General features: G+C 42.2%; 1 protein-coding gene across 1 annotated transcript; it reads right to left on the bottom strand.

The window, feature by feature from the left end:
* Positions 1 to 3,143: 3,143 nt before the first annotated feature.
* GJA3 (gap junction protein alpha 3) lies at positions 3,144 to 11,984 on the bottom strand. The gene is made up of 2 exons (XM_076328558.1): positions 11,926 to 11,984; positions 3,144 to 4,696 (listed from the first exon to the last, which is right to left on the bottom strand). Exon 2 carries the CDS (start codon positions 4,677 to 4,679, stop codon positions 3,144 to 3,146), a length of 1,536 nt encoding a protein of 511 aa, XP_076184673.1. The 5' UTR covers positions 4,680 to 4,696; positions 11,926 to 11,984.
* Positions 11,985 to 19,806: the final 7,822 nt, after the last annotated feature.

Raw genomic sequence — 19,806 nt, 5'->3', positions numbered from 1 at the left:
TTACTCTTCCGATTCTCTCCCCCATCCCACTGGAGGGGAGTGAGCGAGCGGCTGTGTGGTGCTTAGTTGCTGGCTGGGGTTAAACCACAACAGTAACCAAGAAGCTTGATGCTGTATAGTTATGTGACGAAACTTAAGCTGATCTTAAAAACACAACCTGTGAGTTGTAGCTTTGCTTTCTCAGACCAGCACTGCTTGGATGCGGAGGCTGCTCTGTCAGATTTCTCCTAGGGGTTGCAACAGAGTTACATTTCTCCCCCCTGAGCTTCACCTAACAGGAAAAATGATCTTTTACAGCTTTCCAGTAGTTACTCTGCCTGAAAATACCATATATTCCACAAAAGCACCTGAACTCTCTGCAGGTCTAACCACACACATTAACTTGAAAAGGGCAGACTAGGTATCAGCTGATCTTAAGTTAAACCTATCTCTGTTATTATTTTTTAAATACAATATGGATGTAATCCTGCAGGGCACACTCTGTGAGGGTTGTACTAAAGGAAGAACTGCAAGATTCAGAGCTCCATCAAACAACGTCAGTTTTGCTCTCAGGCATTGATATAAAAAAGCACATATTCCAGGTGGTCTGGTTTATATAAATACACTCCAGAGAGACTGACTTCATTCTTCAGAAGCATAAAAGGAAGGAAAATATAGCCCATGAATTTTGATGTACTAAAGTACAGAGATGCATATAGCATTATTTCAGCAATATAATTACTTGGCATTTAGCAAAACTTACAAAACTGCTATTATCGATGCTAGTAAATCTAAAAATTTTGAGTGTTAGACTGCCTTTTTTTACATCTAGGCAACTTTATCAACTTTAGTCTAAGTTCAGCATAGTTGCGCGGATACAATAGAAAGCAGAATTTAGCTTTTAGCTTTCTTGCAGAAAGAGTTTTTATGGCTTATAACATAGAAAATTCACGAGAGCATGCCTGAAGCTGAACACCTAACAGTAAATATCTTTATTATACTACTGTACATTGACTTTTAATGCAGTGTCTGCTCCTAAGATTAGTGGCAGCCGAGAAAGACTTCTCACCTGGTTCACCACAAGCAGGTCAAGGAAGTCATGAGACAACAGGCCCAAGGGTTGCAGAACAGTGCCTCTGATCATGAGAAACTCTTTATGTCTACTCAGAAAGCAGTAAAAATAAATGTTTAATCTTGAGTGGTGGGAATATATTTTAACTGTTGCATAAAATAAACACATTCAGGAAAACATTCAACAGCAGAGATAACTGGCAATTGTAACTATTTGCTACAGGGTGACCCTGCTTTGCCTGAGTAAGGACTGCACTGCCAGGCCAAATACTTTGAAGATGCAAAGGGCTATCCCAGTGTGTTTGACTGCTCTTCTCCAATTACAGTACTTTCGATTTATAGCAGCAGTAGGAATGACTCCAAGCTTCAGTTCTTTTGGCTTTTGCTTAGAACAGAAGTTGGGCCTAATCCTGCATTCATTTTGTACCCAAACTCTACCGAGCCTTATCAGGCATTCAAAATTCTGACTAATGTCTGTGAGAGTACTTGTTACAAAGGAATGAAGGACAGAGCCAGTTGTAAGGAAAGCTGCACCTTAGAAAAAAATACCCAGTACTTTCCTCCATCCATTTTTAAGGGAAACACACAATTTTCAAAAGCAGGATTTTAATGTCTTTATCTAAGGCCCCAAATATACATTCCTTCTGGCTCCCAAAACTCCATGTGAGTGTTAGATTTGCTTGAATAAGGCCTGCAAGATCCATCCCCAAATCTTGCTCCTTGTTACATTGAATGGAAATGCAAGTGACTTCAGTGGGATCAGAATAGACCCTTCAGCCACTGCATGTTGCCCAGATATTTTAGCCACCTTTTCTGCAATACAATATTGTCTAAATCTGTTTTCACTGACCTGTAAGACACTACAGATTGTTGTTAAAGGAAAGGGTAGAACACAACAGGAAATAATGTTGCTTTGGGAATTTTACCATTAGTAAGTTTCTTTCCCCTCACATTTTCTTGTAAGATCAAAGATCAAACTAAAATGATTAAGTACACAGTCAAGTAACTTTAAACCTACAGATCAAAATTATTCTCAAAATGTTCAAATACTTAAAAATATGCACTCAAGTTTACTTCTAAAAAGCACTTTTCCAACAAACTTAAGCTGATATCTAATAGTCTAAAATGCAGAGCTGTACTTTATCCTATTGTTTGTCCACGGGCAACGTATGGGGCCACAATGTATTGAAATCATAATCCTTGCTTTCTGAAGAGAAATTGTTCTGTGTAATAATTTCTGAGATGTGGTTTAAATTCTTGTCCTCCTCTAAGCAATTTCAGAAGTCATCTAAAATTATAATCAAACATGCTCAAACATATTTGTGGGCTTAAAAACATGGTGTGATCATGGTCAGCAAACACTGGATAGAAGGTCAAACCGAACACTTCTTAACAGGTCAAGAGTAAAAAAAAATTATAGAAAGATGAACCTCAAAAATCTATTACAGGGGTTACCTAAACTTTGCCCGGCTGAGGACCACATTGGCGATTTGCCATGAGCACAAAGGCTTCATTAAGTCATGTTATATGGAAGAGACTGAGTCACCTCTAATATGGCAAGTTGGTCCGTAGAGATGACAGGTGCCAATAGGCAATATGCCACCCTGATGTTTGCCATAGGGCTACGTAAGATTTAAGAGGAAGAAAATAAGTCATCGCATCCGCTCATGTAGAGTTTATGTGAAAAAGGGTGGAAGTGAAGGCAAGGGCAAGAGGGAGATGACAGCCAGACACATGGGCACTAGGGATATTAATATTTTTCTCAGATGAAAGTCAGCCTCAGGGCACATGACCAGCTACCATCACCACCTGTTACCTGTGCAGGCCTCCCCTGTGGCTGCCCTTGGGAGATCTGCCATGGACATGAAGGAAAGCGGGATTGGTCCCCTGGCCCATGGGCTGCGCTTCGGCCACCCCGTACCTATTAGAAAATGTTGATATTTTTCCCCACTACAACTCACAGAGTGCAAAAACAGCAAGCGTCAAAGTTTGAAACCCAGGCCTTCCCACCCACGCCAGGCCTTGCCTCCCCGGGCAGCTCCCCTGCCCACTCTGCCTTCCATCACCTGCTCCTCTGAGCAGAGGCGACCGCACTACACGGCCAGGTCATCTGACCTGGCTCTGCAGCTGCTCGACTTACTGGCCCTGCTCAAGCGCCGTGTGTCTACGAGCAGCGGTGGCTCATGCATCTCCACAGTGGTGCAGGCAGCTGAGATGGGCCTTTCCTCTGACAGCTCCTCCTCACCCTCCACATCCCACTTGCTGCCGCTTGCCCCGCTCAGGCTGGTGCTGCTGCAGCTGTTGGCCGCAGCAACGGGTGGCGCAGCTGGGGGTGGGAGTAGCTGCTCCAGTGGCTCTTCCTGCTCAGGAAGGGGTTGCTGGACACTGCTGGGGGTAGAGGAGCCTGCCGAGCTGGAGGGCACCTTCCCCTGCTGCTCAGCTGCCATGTTGACCCAGTTCTGCTCAGCCGCCAGGGCATGGCTGTTGCTGTTGAAGTAGTTGATGACGGCTGGCGTGGGCGTGGGGATGGGGGTCGGGATGGTGACAGGAGTGGAGATGGGCGTGGGAGTCACAGCACGGTGCCTCTCCTCAGGAACTGATGGAGCAACAGGGTAGCTGGCCATGGAGACCATGTTGGAGGGGGGCCGCGGTCTTGGAGCAGCCGCAGCATAGTACGGTGCCATGGTCACTGGGGCGAGCAGCGGTGTGACAGCACGGGTGTCAGGCAGAACAGGCGGGGGCGTGGCAGTCATTACCACCACGGGTGGTGCTGGTGGTGGCAGGGCAACAGGTTTGGACTCCCCTGTTACCATGACTGGTGTCATTGTTGCGACAGGCATCTCAAGGCTGTACCGGCTTGTCATACCCTGCTTAAGCTTCTTCCACCCCAAGTGATATATCTCAAGCATGTTCAGCAGCAGGGAGACAGAAGCCACCACCAACATGAAGATGATGAAGATGGTCTTCTCAGTGGGCCTTGAGATGAAGCAGTCCACAGTGTGTGGGCAAGGTGAGCGGCTGCACTGGTAGACTGGCTTTAGCTCGAAGCCATATAGGAAGTACTGGCCCACAATGAAGCCCACCTCAAACAGTGTCTTGAAAATGATGTTGAAGACGTAGGTACGGAGCAGGGCACCCCCCATACGAATTCTACCACGTTCATCACGGATCGGGAGCTTCTCCTTCCCCTTTTTGCCAAGAGGATCCTTGATGTTATTGCTGCCTCCTCCACCACCACTGCCAGACACTGCTGCTCCTGGGTAGTTGCTGTCTTTGATGCTTCCCTTCTTTTTCAGCTCTTCTTTCTCTTTCCTCTTCTCCTCCATGCGTACAATGTGCAGCACATGGCCCAAGTAGATGAGGGTTGGAGTGGAGACAAAAATGATCTGCAGCACCCAGAAGCGGATGTGAGAAATGGGGAAGGCTTTGTCATAGCAAACATTTTCGCAACCAGGTTGCTGAGTGTTGCATGTAAAGTCCGACTGCTCGTCTCCCCAGACCTCCTCAGCAGCGGCCCCCAGCACCAGTATCCTGAAGATAAACAGTACCGTCAGCCAAACCTTGCCAATAACCGTGGAGTGCTCCTGCGCATTCTCTAACAGTCTCCCCAGAAAGCTCCAGTCACCCATTGTTTCAGATTTCTAACCTACAATAAGAACATTAGAGCAATTAGAGCAATGTTAAAAAAAATCTTACAATTACACAGTGCCGGGGCAGAACAGATTGATCCTCAACAAATGACATTTCTTAAGTGCGCTTCCTTTTGCAAAATATTGCACACCTATGTTAAGAACTACATAACCCTGTGACCATGCAGCCATGGGTTTTGGTGAGCACAGAAGTGGGATGTTCAGTGCTTTCACCTAGCCGACACAGGTTTAAGTGTCTATACACAATGACAGGCAAAGAAAGATTCATAACCAGCATTTCTACAAGATTTAAATATTTAAGAACCATGATTTCTGTTTCCTCCACCTGAGATGCCTCTAACGGTTCTTGCCTATTTTTAGAAAGAACAGATGGAAATCAGTTCAATTAAACAGAATATTCCTACTATTAATGTGACTGCACTTATATCAGAGTGTGATACAAAGTTTGCCTAACTCTAATCATTTTATTGTTATCAGGACTTATTCACCCCAGCATTCAGGAGGTTAGTAATGTCCCAGGTCTCTGCTATTTTCATACTGTACAAACACAGAAAAATAATTACTCAAAACCTATAGAATTTACAGTTTAATTTTGGAATGTGTACACCAACAACAAGCATGTTCTCAAAGCCCACTCATGTTTGAGTTTGTTTATTTCTAAAAAGAGAGAATTATTTGAATAACTTGAAATATTGGGAAGAATTAGAAGTTCTGAGAGGAATGGTGGAAAGGTTTCTATGCCATTTCCTCTACTGTCCTGCCAGTTGGTGTTACTGAACCACATGTACTGCAACATTATTTAAAAAAACCAAAAACCTCGAGGGCACTTCAGCAACTGTGCACAGAGATTTTCTCGGAAAAATAAAGTTATATCCTATGACCTCACTTCTGTGATAAACAACTGGTATATATTCTCAGTAGTTTCCACCAATTCATGTATGATGGGCTTCCCATGTCCAATCTCTAGGCAGTGACACAACTTCTCATTTGGAAAGGCTTTTTTGGAAAGGGAAAGTACAAGATTTTTTTTAAGATCAGATTCCTCACAAGCTGCCTTCAATTCAGAAACAAGCTATTATCTGCTGGTATCACTTCTGTTATCCTTGGCCTGTTCCTAACTGGAATATATGTAAGAATATTGGAATATATGTAAGAAGTAAATTTCATTCTCGTAATGAACACACTTCTATATTTTATATGTCAACCTTCAACTGAAAATAAAATACAAAACTTTACTTCCAGCTAACTTCAATACTTTCAGAAATACTTACATCATAATTACAATTCAGATGTAACAGTTCGCATGCAAAAAACCCACTATCAGAAAAGACTGATTATCCCCTTGTTTAAAAATCTCTGAATATTTTATAAATATAACTGAATTACACTTTACTCTTTTTATTTTTATACTTATACTTCTTGTCCAAATACCCATGTGTCTTACAATTCCCAAGAAGAAAAGGTGTTCATCATTACAGGTAGGAATTTACCACTGAGAAAATGTACTGTTCCCAGTATTGTATTTACTGTGATTTCCAACAATGATGTCACTGTTTTTCCAGAGAAAGCATTTCCAAAATGCCTGAACTTCTTTTAGGCTTTTAGTTAAGGTAATTAAAGAAATTAAAGTTATTTCAGTTACTTTTTTTTATAACTTGATTTTACTATGAGGCAATGAAATACCTGTAACTGCAGAATAGTATACTTTCACACAAAAAGCAACAACTGTCCTGGTTGCGTGTCCAACAACACACCCATTGGTATTCTGCATTCTTTTAAATCCTGGAATACTAATTCACTTTTTATCCCCACAAAGTTAATTCAACAAAAACTCCCCCTAAAAAAAAAAACAGATCTTTGATATTCTACAAAAACATATTCCCTTTAATATAATTGAATTCTTTTTCCAGCATAGCACAATAAACTGCAAATGATGATATTAACAATGAAATACCGATCTTGTGTAGTAATGTCCCTGGTCCTGAAACAATTTTTAATCATTTTTTTGAAATATATTCAGATTTTTTTTAAGGAGTGTATTTTTTCCCCTCTTAAAATAGTAACGCAAAACTGAATAAATTTTGTTTAATACTTTAATTTTATCATCCTAATTTGTTTATATGATTTTAAAATTTAATCCTCAATCTCAATTTTATGAGGCTTACAATATTTTGGATGGTGAAGTAATTTTAACCTTGAGAAGTATTAATTTTTCAGGGATTAATGAATTAATTTTGTATCTTTATCTCAAAACCATTTGAAGATATACTCAGTTTAGTTCCATCTTTGGACAGAACTAAACTGTTGTTTGGGAATATTCTCATTTTGAGTAGTAAATATTGCTATGTAGGAACAGCAAAATTAATAATGTGATATTTGATGGATTAAAGAAGTTTAGCACAACCCTAAATCCAGTATTTCATTTCTCTGCTATCCTTTGTATTATTCTGTGCCTCTCAGTTCAGTTCTCTCTGCCTCACTCTGTTTTCTAACCAGACCAAGCAAAATAGGCAGCTCAGATAATAAGTAGCCAAAGTTACGGTTTTTTCTTTTGTTACTAATATTTGTAATAGAAAGTGTATTAATCAGCAAAGGTTAGCACATTAAATCTTCTTTAATTCATTAATTATGGTCCATTTTCAGCATGGCTGCCATTACCCTTGCTTCCAACGGCACAGAGGCCGCACACCATTCTTCATAAAGACAGACATTACCTTCTATTGTTTCAAAAAATGAAGTTGATCTGCCTTCATGAAAGATTATAAACCCTGCACTGTAAGGTGAACAGAGGTAGCAATCTTTGGTTTTTTTTCCTATAGGCACATGGTGGTGTCTCTCTTACTAAGATCAACAGGCGACGTTCACTACAATGAAAGTAGGATTTTTTGTGCTTTTCTAAGAATTATCTAGTGATCAGCGGAAGAAGAAAACTAACAATTTGTAAAAAGTAAAGGAGAGATGACAAATAATACCATCTAATTTATTCTCAATCATTCTCCATTCACTAACACTACTGAAGATGGTTTTTTCTTTTTACTACAGGCCAACAATGCCCAGGCTGAGATAATTCAGGACACCAAAGATGTGACACGATGCATTTCTCAAAGGATACACTTAAAAAAGCTATTCCAATGCTTACATTAATTAGAAGATTTATTTCTGTATATCAGGGTCTGAAAATTCATCCTGTACACAAAGAAAAAGTGTTTAAGCAGTGAGCAGATACTTCACAGCATCTTAACCGTACAGAGGTGAAAACCTCAGAGTTCATCTTAGTATAAATTGCAGCAATCATTGCCTTCACTACAAATATGTGTTACCCATAATACATAAATACGGGAAGGACATAATTTCCAAGGGCAATGCAAAGATACATATCTCCACTGGCTGGAGGGTTGTCAGAAATCCAGGTCCTGTATCTTTCTTCAATGTCAATACATTCTCCAGTGTGTAATTCTTAAAGCCAACGTAACTCATCCAAAAATGACATCAACAATTTTAAAGGAGTGCCTTGATACAAATAATGATTAAATGACATCAGACAAAACCGGAGGGCTCACAGAATATTTGAGTTGTCACCATTAAGTTCAACAATAAAATACCTAAATCTAAATTGGAACAGCCACAACTCAATATTTCAGCTGATAACAATTCCAAGCTTGCTTTTGTAGTATTAAATAAACTTCAGCTGTACAGTATTACTTTCAGTGCTCCTGAAATACAGAGCTAGGCAACTGTTAAACCCTAATCTTACACATTCATTGTGAAGGGAGATATTTTTTCATTCTGTGCTTGGAAAAAATGCAGATTAAGAAATGAAACATCTTTATCTGTATTTCACGACATTCATGCAGAAACACCCGCTAGGGAGTGACAGAGAATCTGTTTCAGAAAGCAATCCAATTCAGTAGCATAAAAAGCAAGGACTTCACGAACCTTGGGATCATTTAATAAGAACTGGGAATCATATATTGTTTGTGTCACTTAGAAAATCATTCCTCTGAAACAAATACTGAAAAATGGGCAGTTCATAAAAACTGGCATGGCATTCTGTTTAAGAATCAATGTTGTGCTATTAATTACTAAGTTTAGTACACGCACAAATACACTTTGTGGATGGTGTGTGTGTGTTTGTGTATGTGTGACAAAGAGAACGAGCAAGAGAGAATAAATTTTAAAAGCTGTGATGTCAAATATATCCCTCTACAGGAGAGAAATAATTATCATCTGGCATCTATAAACTTTCCAGTTATTATTTCTATTTCTGATGACGTCACCGAAGAGGTTCATCACTATGTATCAAGTGTGTGAAATACAATATTTTACTTATTCATAATTTTCATAGAATAGTTTTATTTATAATTTTACTCATACATGTATATGTTTATGTATTTATATACACATGTGCACACATACACACACATAAATAACTACACAGCTATGTTACATACAGTACCAGATTATGACACCTGGTGTATTTATGATTTTATTATACTGGTATATCTAAAAAAATGTCCCTTAGCAATTATTTAGAAACCTAACATGTCCTTGTCTGAATACGATTTCTTAAACTCAGTCCACATTTTCTTTCATTTCTTGTGACAGTCTTAAATCTTGGGATTTAGGTTTTTATCTTCAAAATTATCTAGATTTTACAAACCAGTATGAGAAAAAAATGCTGTTAAAAGAAAAAACAACTTGCAATATTTCCTTTGTTTTTACACTAAACAATCAGGCATCTCCATTACTACCAGGTTTTTAACTCTGCTAATTTAAATCCAATAAAAATAGTCACCCTGCACAAAGTCTGCAGTGTGACCACGTCATTCCAGACAAACTGGCAGATGTGGAGGGACAGAATGAGCTACTATAATTTCCAGTGAAACCTAATGGTATTTGATCATGTACATATATATATGAAACACAGTGGTTGAGGTTTCATAATTCAGTTAATAAACTTGTTTAAATGAGGACTCGAAAAATACCTTTCTTCCTGCTCACTTTCAGACACACCTATTATCACTTTCATTGTATTTTAAACACTTGTTAAAAATTAATCCCTTAGATGATCTTCTTACTACCTTAAACTTACTTCACTGCTATGGAGCCTCTTCCTTAAATCCCAGGTAAAACTTCTCTTGACTTCACTTGACCTCTGAGTGAAAGTTTGGCCTGAGTAAAGGAAAAGCGCAAGGAGCGCAGGGCTGAGCCCAGGAGGAGAGCTACACCCCACCTGTTGAACAACTCTGTTCCCTGGCGTTACAAACCCTCGCTCCGATTCGCTACTCGCAGGAGAAAAAACAGGAACAAAAAGTAACCCCTTTTCTCCCCCAGAATACTCAAATGCCATCTTAGAGCTCTACGTTGGAATTAAAAGACAGTGACTTACCAAGAAAACTCTAAAGGTGTGAAGGGTGTGGAGCTACCAGGGGACTATGGAATAGCCGTCAAACACGAGGGCAACAGTCCCTACATCCCAAGTGAGTGAAGCATGAATGAGACAGATCTGTCAGGTGCCCACATACGATCAGCCACACAGATCTAAAAACTGCACAGTAAGGACTGTCCCGCCCCCCGCCCCAGATATACAAAGGAAAGACAAGCCTTGCTGGCGTTCAAAGACTCAAGACCCATTTTCACTGCAGAGAAACAGTTACCCCAACAGACAGGTATCAGTCTGAGGGGACTTCCAGCAAGTTACAGTAACTGCAAGGGAGATGGTGCTATACACCCTGTTCAAACTTCTTAAAGTACATTTTTGTCTTATGGAAACCATTTAAATCTTTTTCTAGTTTAATTCTAAAATGTTGCAGTAGGATTTTCCCTTTTCCCTTTAAATTTCCCTTAAAGCTAAACTCTAGTAGCTCTGGCTACTCAGTTCAATTCCTTCTTCATATCTATGCCAGTGTCTTAAAGACCTAACACACACTCAGGATTCCTAATAACATCCTAGGCTTATGTGATTTCTTCAGTGAGTCAGGGATGAACCCAAATACTTTTCTGATACTCTTTTTGCCTACAGGAAAAAACAAAACAAAACAAAAAACAACAAATGAAACAACTTTTCTTGCTTATAACATTGGCAAACTTTTGCCTAATCAAGCTATAAATATCTTCCAAAGAATTCCAAAGAATATTTATTCATCTCAAACACTTTGCATCCCTTGTGAGTCCTGAGTGAACAAATGAGTAACTGGCATGTTTTTAGTAACTCTCAGACCAAAGATGTGATGAGAGTGAGGTAAAAGCCTGGTCAATGCAGTGAGGCCACCTCACCGTTTTCCCCACTATCAGGAAAAAGTGTTTGTAAGGGCCAGGTAACTCAGAGCTCACCTCAAGAAACCCCACAACCGTCTTGGGTTACATTTGTGAACTCCGTCATTCCATGTGGCACTACTTACGAGGATGAAAGCAATTCTGGCTCTGCTTTATATTTAGGATTTAATTTTACTCCCAGTGTAAAACTGGCTTGAAATGCACATCAATGTTCAAATGTTAGCAGTAACCCTTAAGGAAGAAATTACATGCCCCTACACATGCACACTTGGGTGGGCGATGGCCACAACAATCCCGGACACAAACAGTATGTGGTGCTTCCCCCTCCACTGCATTTCCTGAGGTATTTTGTGAGGTTTGGACACTTTTCCCTGCCACGCCAGGCTCAGTTATCAGTCCCATCCGCGAGCACTGCTGCCTGCAGACGGTTCCCTCCGTGGGGCAGGTACAGCGGACGTTCACACCAGGGTCCCTCAGGAAGCTATTTAAAGCAGTAAGGCCCTTTCTACTATTCCTCCTCAGCACGATGCGCAGAACTCTGCCTCGCCCTGCCCTTCCCTGGCGCCCAGCCCAGGGCCGAGGGGTACGGCAAACGGGCAGAGGCCCCAAGCAGGCCCCCGCCTCCCGCCCCCAGCGCAGGCTCCAAGTCTGCCCGCGGCCACGTCCCCTCCGGCGGAGCCCCCCTCCCCGGGCTGCGGGCCCGTGCCCTGAAGCCGCCTGCCGAGCGGCACAGCCCAGGGTCGCTCTACTTACGCTTTGCGGGAGAAAGGCTATTTTAAGTAGCAAAAGCTTAACTCGTTCAGAAGAGTCCAGACAGTGTTGGCGCATAGCTCATTTAATTGGGGGGAAAAGAAGCCCCCAAACTTTGCTCGGGCTATGGAAAAAAGCGGCGGAGCGGGGTGCAGGGGCGGGGCGGGACGCGCCGGGAGCCCAGTGCCCAGCGCCCTACCTGCTGCCTCGGCCGGCAACGCGCCCCTCGGGCGGCCGGCTGCCCACAGCCCGCCTGTGGCAGGGGACCTCTGACGGCCTCCCCTGTAGGCACCGGGCACCCGTCCCTCCCTCTCTCCCCTCCCCTTGCCCGCCTCCCACAGCGGGCAGAGCCGCCGGCTTCACACGCAGCCCCTTCCGAGCGGCTGCGGGCCGGGCCGGTAGCCCCGTCTCCTCACCCGGGAAGCTCCGAGCGGAGCGGCCGGGGCATTTGCTCTTCTCTCCCTGGCTTTTAAACGTTGTCACTGCGCAGATAATCCATCCTCCTTCGCGGGTCAGGGTGGGATTTCCTGAGAAATAAACAGCTTCTTCCTCCGAGAGGATAAAAGCTTAAGAAACCCCTCCCCGCTGGGGTTTCCGCCCGCCCCACAGGGCTCCGCTCGAAGGCAGCGCGGCGGGAGCCGCCACCTGCACGCCCGCCCCCGCCTCCTGCTCCCCCTCAGAAACGGCCGTCCCGGCCGACCGGGGGGCGCTGAGTAGCCGGGGCACGGCTGCCGGCACTGTCTGCCGCACCTTGACGGCTGTGGAAGAGGGGTCATCGCCCAGGTGGCCTCCAGCCCAGCGCGGGGTTGCCGCAAGGAAAACCCGCGCCCAACCGAGGACCTCCCGGCTCTCTCGCACAATCACACACATTCTCTCGCGGGGCGGAGCAGCGCCGCCCAGCGGCGGCCGCGCGCCTCTCGCGCGCCGGCCGTTGGCGGGCTCGTAACGGCTCGCCGGAGCCGGCTGGCTTCGGTGGAGAGCTTCTCTACGGTTTCCTTACTGTCTGTAAATCTTAAAGGAGAGAATCTCACTTTAATCCATGAGGTGTTAGATATACCTTAAAGCAAAAATTTAAAAAAAAGCCCAAACTACAAAAAGTTCTTTACCGAAAGATTTTTTCCTGAGAGGAGGTAAACTTTGTTGCTACCGCCTGCGTGTCCTGTATGAAGAACCCCAAAGGGCTGCCAGCCCTGCGAACCAGGTGCTTCACAGGTGGCAGCTACTGCCCTTCGGTCAAGACAGATCCTTTGGTTTTCAGAGTGAAGGCAGCATTGCATCAACTCCTTGCAGTATTTCAAGACAATTGTCAAATTTTATAAATGACAAGCCTGGGTCTTCAAAGTTTGAGAGCCTATACCTGGGACTGAGCCTATGTTAGGAAAAGAAGGCATTATGGATAATTTTTTTAAAAACTTTTTTTTTCCCACAGACTTTCCTCAGTCAAGATTAGCTGTCAAGCTCTTGTGCACAGAGCATTTGAAAAACCAGATCAGTTGCAACTATTTTCAAAATGATGATTTAAAGGTGGCTCTTGATATTTTCAGCATCAATACTCAAAAATATTACTATCACCTATATTTTGGCTAGGCTTCTGTGTGTTCTTTAGTGTTGTCCTGAGAAAGGAAAACATTAGCCAGAATGACTTAAACTAGCATGACAACTCAATGACTCTTCAGCAATAACGTATGAGTTTCTGTTGATAGCTACTCTACAGTCAGAAAGCTGAAAACTTAACCACACCAGGTCATTCCCAAGGCTCTCTGTTGCTCTCTTTAGTAAAAATACCATCCAAGAAAAATTTTGAGATGCTTTGAGGAGCTGTGTGTAGCAGAGGACAAACTGAAACAGACCATCCCCATGTTCTTGTATCCTTGCAACGCTTGGTTGCTCCCTATAAATCTTTCAGCTGAAAACACTAGGGAGGAAGATCTCTGTTGACCTAAGCACTAGTGGTGGCACAAGGACAAATGACTTTATTCAGAGATGGGTGATATATCTGAAACACAGTGCTGCCATGATTGTAAGTGTAGTAGTATCGCAGTGTGGATCCTGAAGCAGTGGGGCATGAGGGGCCATGTTAGGGTACGGAAGGGAATCGCAGTAGCCCCAGTAACTCCTGACTTTATAACTTCCTTCATGCAGTGAAGTCCCTCGGCTCATCAGGTCAGCTAAAGGGCAGGAGGTTTGATTTTAGGGAGAGGTGGAGGGAGATCTCTCACTTTCAACCATCTGTCCAAAAGGCTTAATAGCATGAAGAACTCGGTGTTTCTATGATGGCTTTTTCAGTCTCTGGAAGGTTTCAAGTGGTATTTCCCACCAGCTGTACAAACTGGCCTTGACACCTTTTTGTAAGAAAAATATTCTTACTCAAGAGAGCAGTGAGGTTCTAGAGCAGCCTTTCACTACAGCCACAGAAGGTTTTTAAGATAGAATTCAATACATTTTGAATGGGGATAATCTGATGTAGTGCCTGCCTACCATGGTACTACACCCATCAGCTGACAATTTCCTTTCCAAGAATTCCCTTCTGGGTTCTACAAGAAGCGGTTTGGGCTGTCAACAAAGCCGTCTGGGAAATTTGTAGAAAAAGAAACAGGCAAGGATGCAAAATCCCTGGGGGGAAACTTGAAGGGAGCAGCTTTAAAAATAAAGGACTGATTATGTATTGGTGAAAGCCCAAGCATGAAAGCATGTTGAGAAGGTATGGAGGGCTGTTAGTTGCATACTAGAACAGGAGGATCTGAAGCCAAGTAAGGGGGAAATAGAAAAAGTAGGACTTGTCTCCCTAAGGAATTTATTCAGAAGGAAAATAAGCTCAGATTTAAACAATGGTGTTAAAAAGTGTCTCTTCATGTGGACTTTCTGACAGAGGGATTCCCATGAAAAAGCCATCCTGCTAACTTCCTCACTGTCACTTATCTTTAAAGGTGCACAGCACTGCCAGTGGCCAGATGCCACTTCAGTGTGCTCTAAATCCCTAGGTCCTTATTATGTTTAAAGGGTCCCCTCCATTGTCATTAACACTAGACTGCAACATAGAACTTAAGGCAACATTTAAATTTTTACATTAAAATGCATATTTACATAATTTTCAGCGTTCCTTTAATTACCTTCTTTAGTACCACTTTTCATCTTCCATCCAAGCCTCCACGCGGGTGACAACCCCTGTTCCATGCGTAGAAAGACCTTTAGCAGTATATGATTTGGCTGGCGCAGAAACAAAGTGAATTCAAGAAGTGTGTAGACAGAACAGTCAGGCAGGTATTTTTAAGATCAGAAGAATCAGGTTTGCATGGCAAGGTGCAAAGAAAGAAGATCAAAAATAGACACCAAGCTTTATTAAATTATAAAAAGATCTCGTAAGTTAAGGAGATACATCTCGATCTTAGTCTGAACCTGAGCTGCTACTCAACAAGAAAAATGGACTTTTTCAGATCAGTATTGATCCAAAACAGTGTTTTACCCCGTGCTATTTCTAATTTAGGCATCTATTTTGAAGTATAGAAAAGGATCACTCTTACCATAACTGTGCATCCAAACACAGTTTAGTGGAAGGACCCCTAAACTGCAGTACGTCGTTAGTCGTAAACAAGCCACGCCAAAGTGATACATGGCTCGGCAGTGCTGATAGCAGTTCTGTCCACACAGTCAGCCTAAAAAAAGAGCTACAAATGCCTTCAGTTCAGCTTGTTGTGGCACTGCATGGTATGTCAATAAAAAGCATTGCGCTTGACATGCCGCTGCACTACAGAAGATGGCACTAAAGATATTTAAATGCTGGGAAAGGGTACTGCTACCTCAGGAGGCACAGTTTGAAGCAACGAGGATTAAAATCTTTTTTCTCTAGTTGTTTTCTACATGGATGAATCAAAAGACTTTAGAACTAACTAACTAATAAATAGAATAGTAATAAAAAGACTGAAGTAGTAGTTTAATCTCATATAGTAATTATTATTATTGTACCAATTAGTGATTAGCGTTCTGTTCTGTTAGACACTACTGACAAGCACGTCAGAGAACACAGCATATTAACAAATAAAAACTGGTGACAGGAAGAATTATTCTTATTTCTAGTTTGTAGGAAGAGTTATTGTGACTTCTAGTTTGTAGGAATGGAGGCACAGAAGACTTAATGACTCATCTTAGGTTATACGGTTCTGAGAATGGCACTGAGATCCTAGGCTGGTGTTTTACCCACCAGAACAGGATTCCTCTCGAAAGTCCTTTGGAAACTGTGGGAAGTCTCCTAATACAACAAAAAAATCAGAATGCTCTGGGTTACATAGCAGTGAGATGCTTTCAGGTCATCTTCATGGAAGCAAAAGCTCCATGTGAGATGTAGCAGAGGAAGAACTATAACTGTATAAGCCGGGCATCTGTTAGGAGGAAGAATCAAAAAAGAGAGACACAGGACACACAGAATCCTAAGAGGAATGATGCTTTTCATCATTCTGTCATGGTGTGATGCTTTTTTTTCCACACAACTGGCAGAAATACGAAGAAATAAAAATATTTATATTTGCAATACATTCATGCCTGCCACAAGCCTGGCAGAAAGCTAACTGGGCTGAAAACAAATCAAAATGCAGAGTTCAAATAGTTGTCTGCTGAGTTAGTGAGTTAAATCAACTCGTACAAAGGTTGAGAGATTGTGTCAGAGCAAGGGAGAAGATAGCCAGTAGGTGAGAAGCAGGGCCAGTACGGAGGAGCAGAGAGCAGGGAAGGGTACAGCAGCGAAAGAGGGAAAAGGCAGTAACACTTTTGCCTTTCTAGTAGCAGTCACCTACGAAAATACAGCCAGAGGCTGTGGTTTGAAATTACAGTGTGTGTAGCAGCAAATACAACTTAACATGTTGCCATTCCCTCCGCCCCTTCCGCTCACTCCCTGCAGCTCTTCTTGCCCAACACCATGGCCTACTGCCCCACAGTCACGTCAGCATAAAAGTTCATGTGGCCTCCCTGTAAGCCAGATCAAGGAACTGATCCGGCTAAAAAACAATCCAGCAAAGCAAAACATTGGTTTCTTCATCAGCTAAAAGAGTCAGCCAGTCTAGTGCTGAGCACAGCTGTGCAAACTGTGCTGGCACAGGAGAGGTCCTGGAGTGGAGGCACTGTGTTGAATGGGGTGGGAGAGAGACACAGACAGGGTAAGAATGAGCAGGAAGGGATGACGTCAGTGTTAATGCCTTAAACTAGTACTACCAGTGAACAATTCATAGTGCCAAACCACAACCAAAGCTTCTAAACACAGATGTTCTTTTTCATTTTATTCAGGATAAGAGCAAATATGGTATGTTTTACTAGGAATATACCTTGCTGACATGCATGATGAATTTGTAAAGGCCTCAAATACTGGCTACCTTCCACAGAAAGGAACAGCAATAGATATCTTGCTTTGAAATAGAAAAACAAGCTCCTGTATAGGAAAATTTCTCTACAAAATTCAAACTGCTGCACAAAGTGATAGTCTGCCTTTGAAACAAAAGAAACCAGTAACACAAAATGGCATGCTATTGCTGTGAAACTTCTCCTGGACGCAGACTAGGCTTCAGTGAACTCCACCAATGTTTGCATATATAGTCAACTGGGCAGCAAAACTGAAAATTGATCTGGATTTCGGTCTTCCTCCTGTTGGGAGGAATGCCTATTTTGTGAGACACAAAACCAAGGCAGAAGGAGCTTTTTACCCACTGTGCTGAGGAGAAAAAAACCAAAAAATTCCATGACCAACTTCATTTATATTAATTACAGTTTTATTTACTCACAATGCCACATCATATGCTTTGTCAGGTGGAATTTATTATAGCGCAAGAATGTATTATTACAATTGCTAAAAGCACAAAGGAACCATGCTGACAGAGGTCTTGCTGGATAGACTCTGCCCTGACAAGTAGACTTGAATTTATACGAAAAAATTTTGATTCAGCAGCTGAGCTTTGGCTCAGCAAAAGGAACCTGTACAACTGACTCTTTCAGTTGGGGTCCCCTTCCTCACAGATTTTAGAAGCTCCCTCTGTCCTAGAGCAGAGTCCTCTACCTAGACCATCCTCAACAGATGTTGGGCTGAGTTGCCATTTAACAGTCTTCAGTGATGGAAAGTTTGTCATCCAACACAATGCTTAGCCCTCTTCACAGAGGGGTTTTGCGGTGACTAGTTACATCTCATTGCAACGTAAGCCTATTATTTCCTGTCCTGTTGCCAGTGGATGTAAAAAGCAACATCTTCATCATCTTTGCCACAATCTTTTACATATTTGAAGAGTGCTGTTGGGTCTTTCCTCAGACTTTTCCAGGCCAACTCATTTCTTTCAGGCTTTCCTCACAGGTTCTGTGTTTTAGACATTCGGTCATATATTATTCTTGACTCCTGGATTTCTCCAGCTGATAAATGGGCTTTTTGGGCAGATGGTGCCCCAAAGTAGGGTCCAGATAAGGACTTTCAGGTGCTAAGAAGAGTGGAAACATTATTTCAAACATCCTATTTTTCGCAAACCTTTAATGCATACCAATATGATATTTTTCCACGTTAACAATGTTATTGACTCATGTTCCACTGATGATCTACTACAAACTCCAGCTCTTCTCTTCAAAACTGTTTTTTGGTTCAGAACAGGTCTCCATCCTACAGTTCTGCAAGTGCTTAGCGTTTCACAATAGTATCATTTAGTCCTTCCTAACTTCTCAAACTGCTTTTGTTAAACCATTTCTCCTGGTGATAAAGATCTTATTGAATTCTAAGTCTGTCTTCCCATGTACCTGCAGCTCCTCCCAGCTGCATACAGTTTATCCCATTTGGTGGATACTTACACTCTGACAATGAGTCATTAATAACTATTTTACTGCTATACACAAAAGCTTTTATCATGGTATAGGCAGAAATTATTCCTGACAAATCCATGTTGCAATGTCTCAGTCTTCTATCAGATAACAGTGAGATAATGGTTTAGTCAGTTTGTTCCTCTGTGTCTGTGTGCACATGTGTGGGGGTAAGTGTCTAGATTGTTTTTGTTTATTTGAGCTGGAAAGATTGTGGAAGCTATTTAAACTGTGTATTAAACACTCAGCCCTTGGAAAAGATGCAACACCTAGGGCAGGGACATGACTAACCGTAAGCAGACATTAGACTAATGATGCAACATACAGTAGGTTTGAAATCTTTACCACACAATAATTATAAAATATTTTTTCTGGCACCTGTTGCAATGATCTTAACAAACAACACTTGATTAAATTGTTCTGCTCCCTGAGAACATGACACAATTGTCGCCTTTATCTTTCAGTTGGGGAAACTCAGAAACAGTGAGATTCAGGGTTAACTCTGTGTACTAGGATTGCTATAATACTTTCAAATCAAGTGAAAAAAGTCTTGTGACAAAAGAAATGTTGATAGTTGGATACCAAACAGATAGCAAGTTTTCCAGTTGCCCCATCAAAGGAAGGTGCAGCATTCCTGCTAATGTGTGCATTACTTAGAGATGTGGGAGGGATTTTTATGTGTTGTCTTAAAGACTGAACCTCAGTAGAAAATGATCTGCAAAACACTTTTAAAGCAAATTTCATGATCCCGACTTAAACAGTTTTAAGACTGCTATTGTCCTTCCCAGCTGACAAGCCTGTATTACCATAATTGCCAAGACAACAGAAAAGATACACCTTGCCTAAGCAAGCAAGCCTGCCCAGCACAGCTTGTCTGCTGAAAAATGCCACCTGCTTCAGTCCAGTGTGACTGCATTCACACCCTACAGTATTTATTATCCTGGGTACTGTGCCGGGCTATGAGTGAAATACTGTTCTTAGCAGCACACAGAATATACACTGCTGTTCAAAACATTCATCCACAACCTGCAGTGATTCATAGCTCAACTGTATATGTTCTCTATCAGTTCACTCAAAACATACTTCCCTAAACTGTATGTCATATCAACACCATATCACTCCTTTACCAGAAAGGCTTGTGCAAGCATCTGGCTACCTGGTGGTATTCTTGGAGAGGATATTTTTTTAGTTGATGGCCTATTCAAATACAATGGATTGAGCATAGAGCAGGCAGATGTAAAATAATCATTGAGTTAGTGGCAGT

Source organism: Aptenodytes patagonicus, chromosome 1, assembly GCF_965638725.1.
Source record: "Aptenodytes patagonicus chromosome 1, bAptPat1.pri.cur, whole genome shotgun sequence".
Taxonomy (NCBI): Eukaryota; Metazoa; Chordata; class Aves; order Sphenisciformes; family Spheniscidae; genus Aptenodytes; species Aptenodytes patagonicus.
This window is presented reverse-complemented; position numbering and strand designations above follow the sequence as displayed.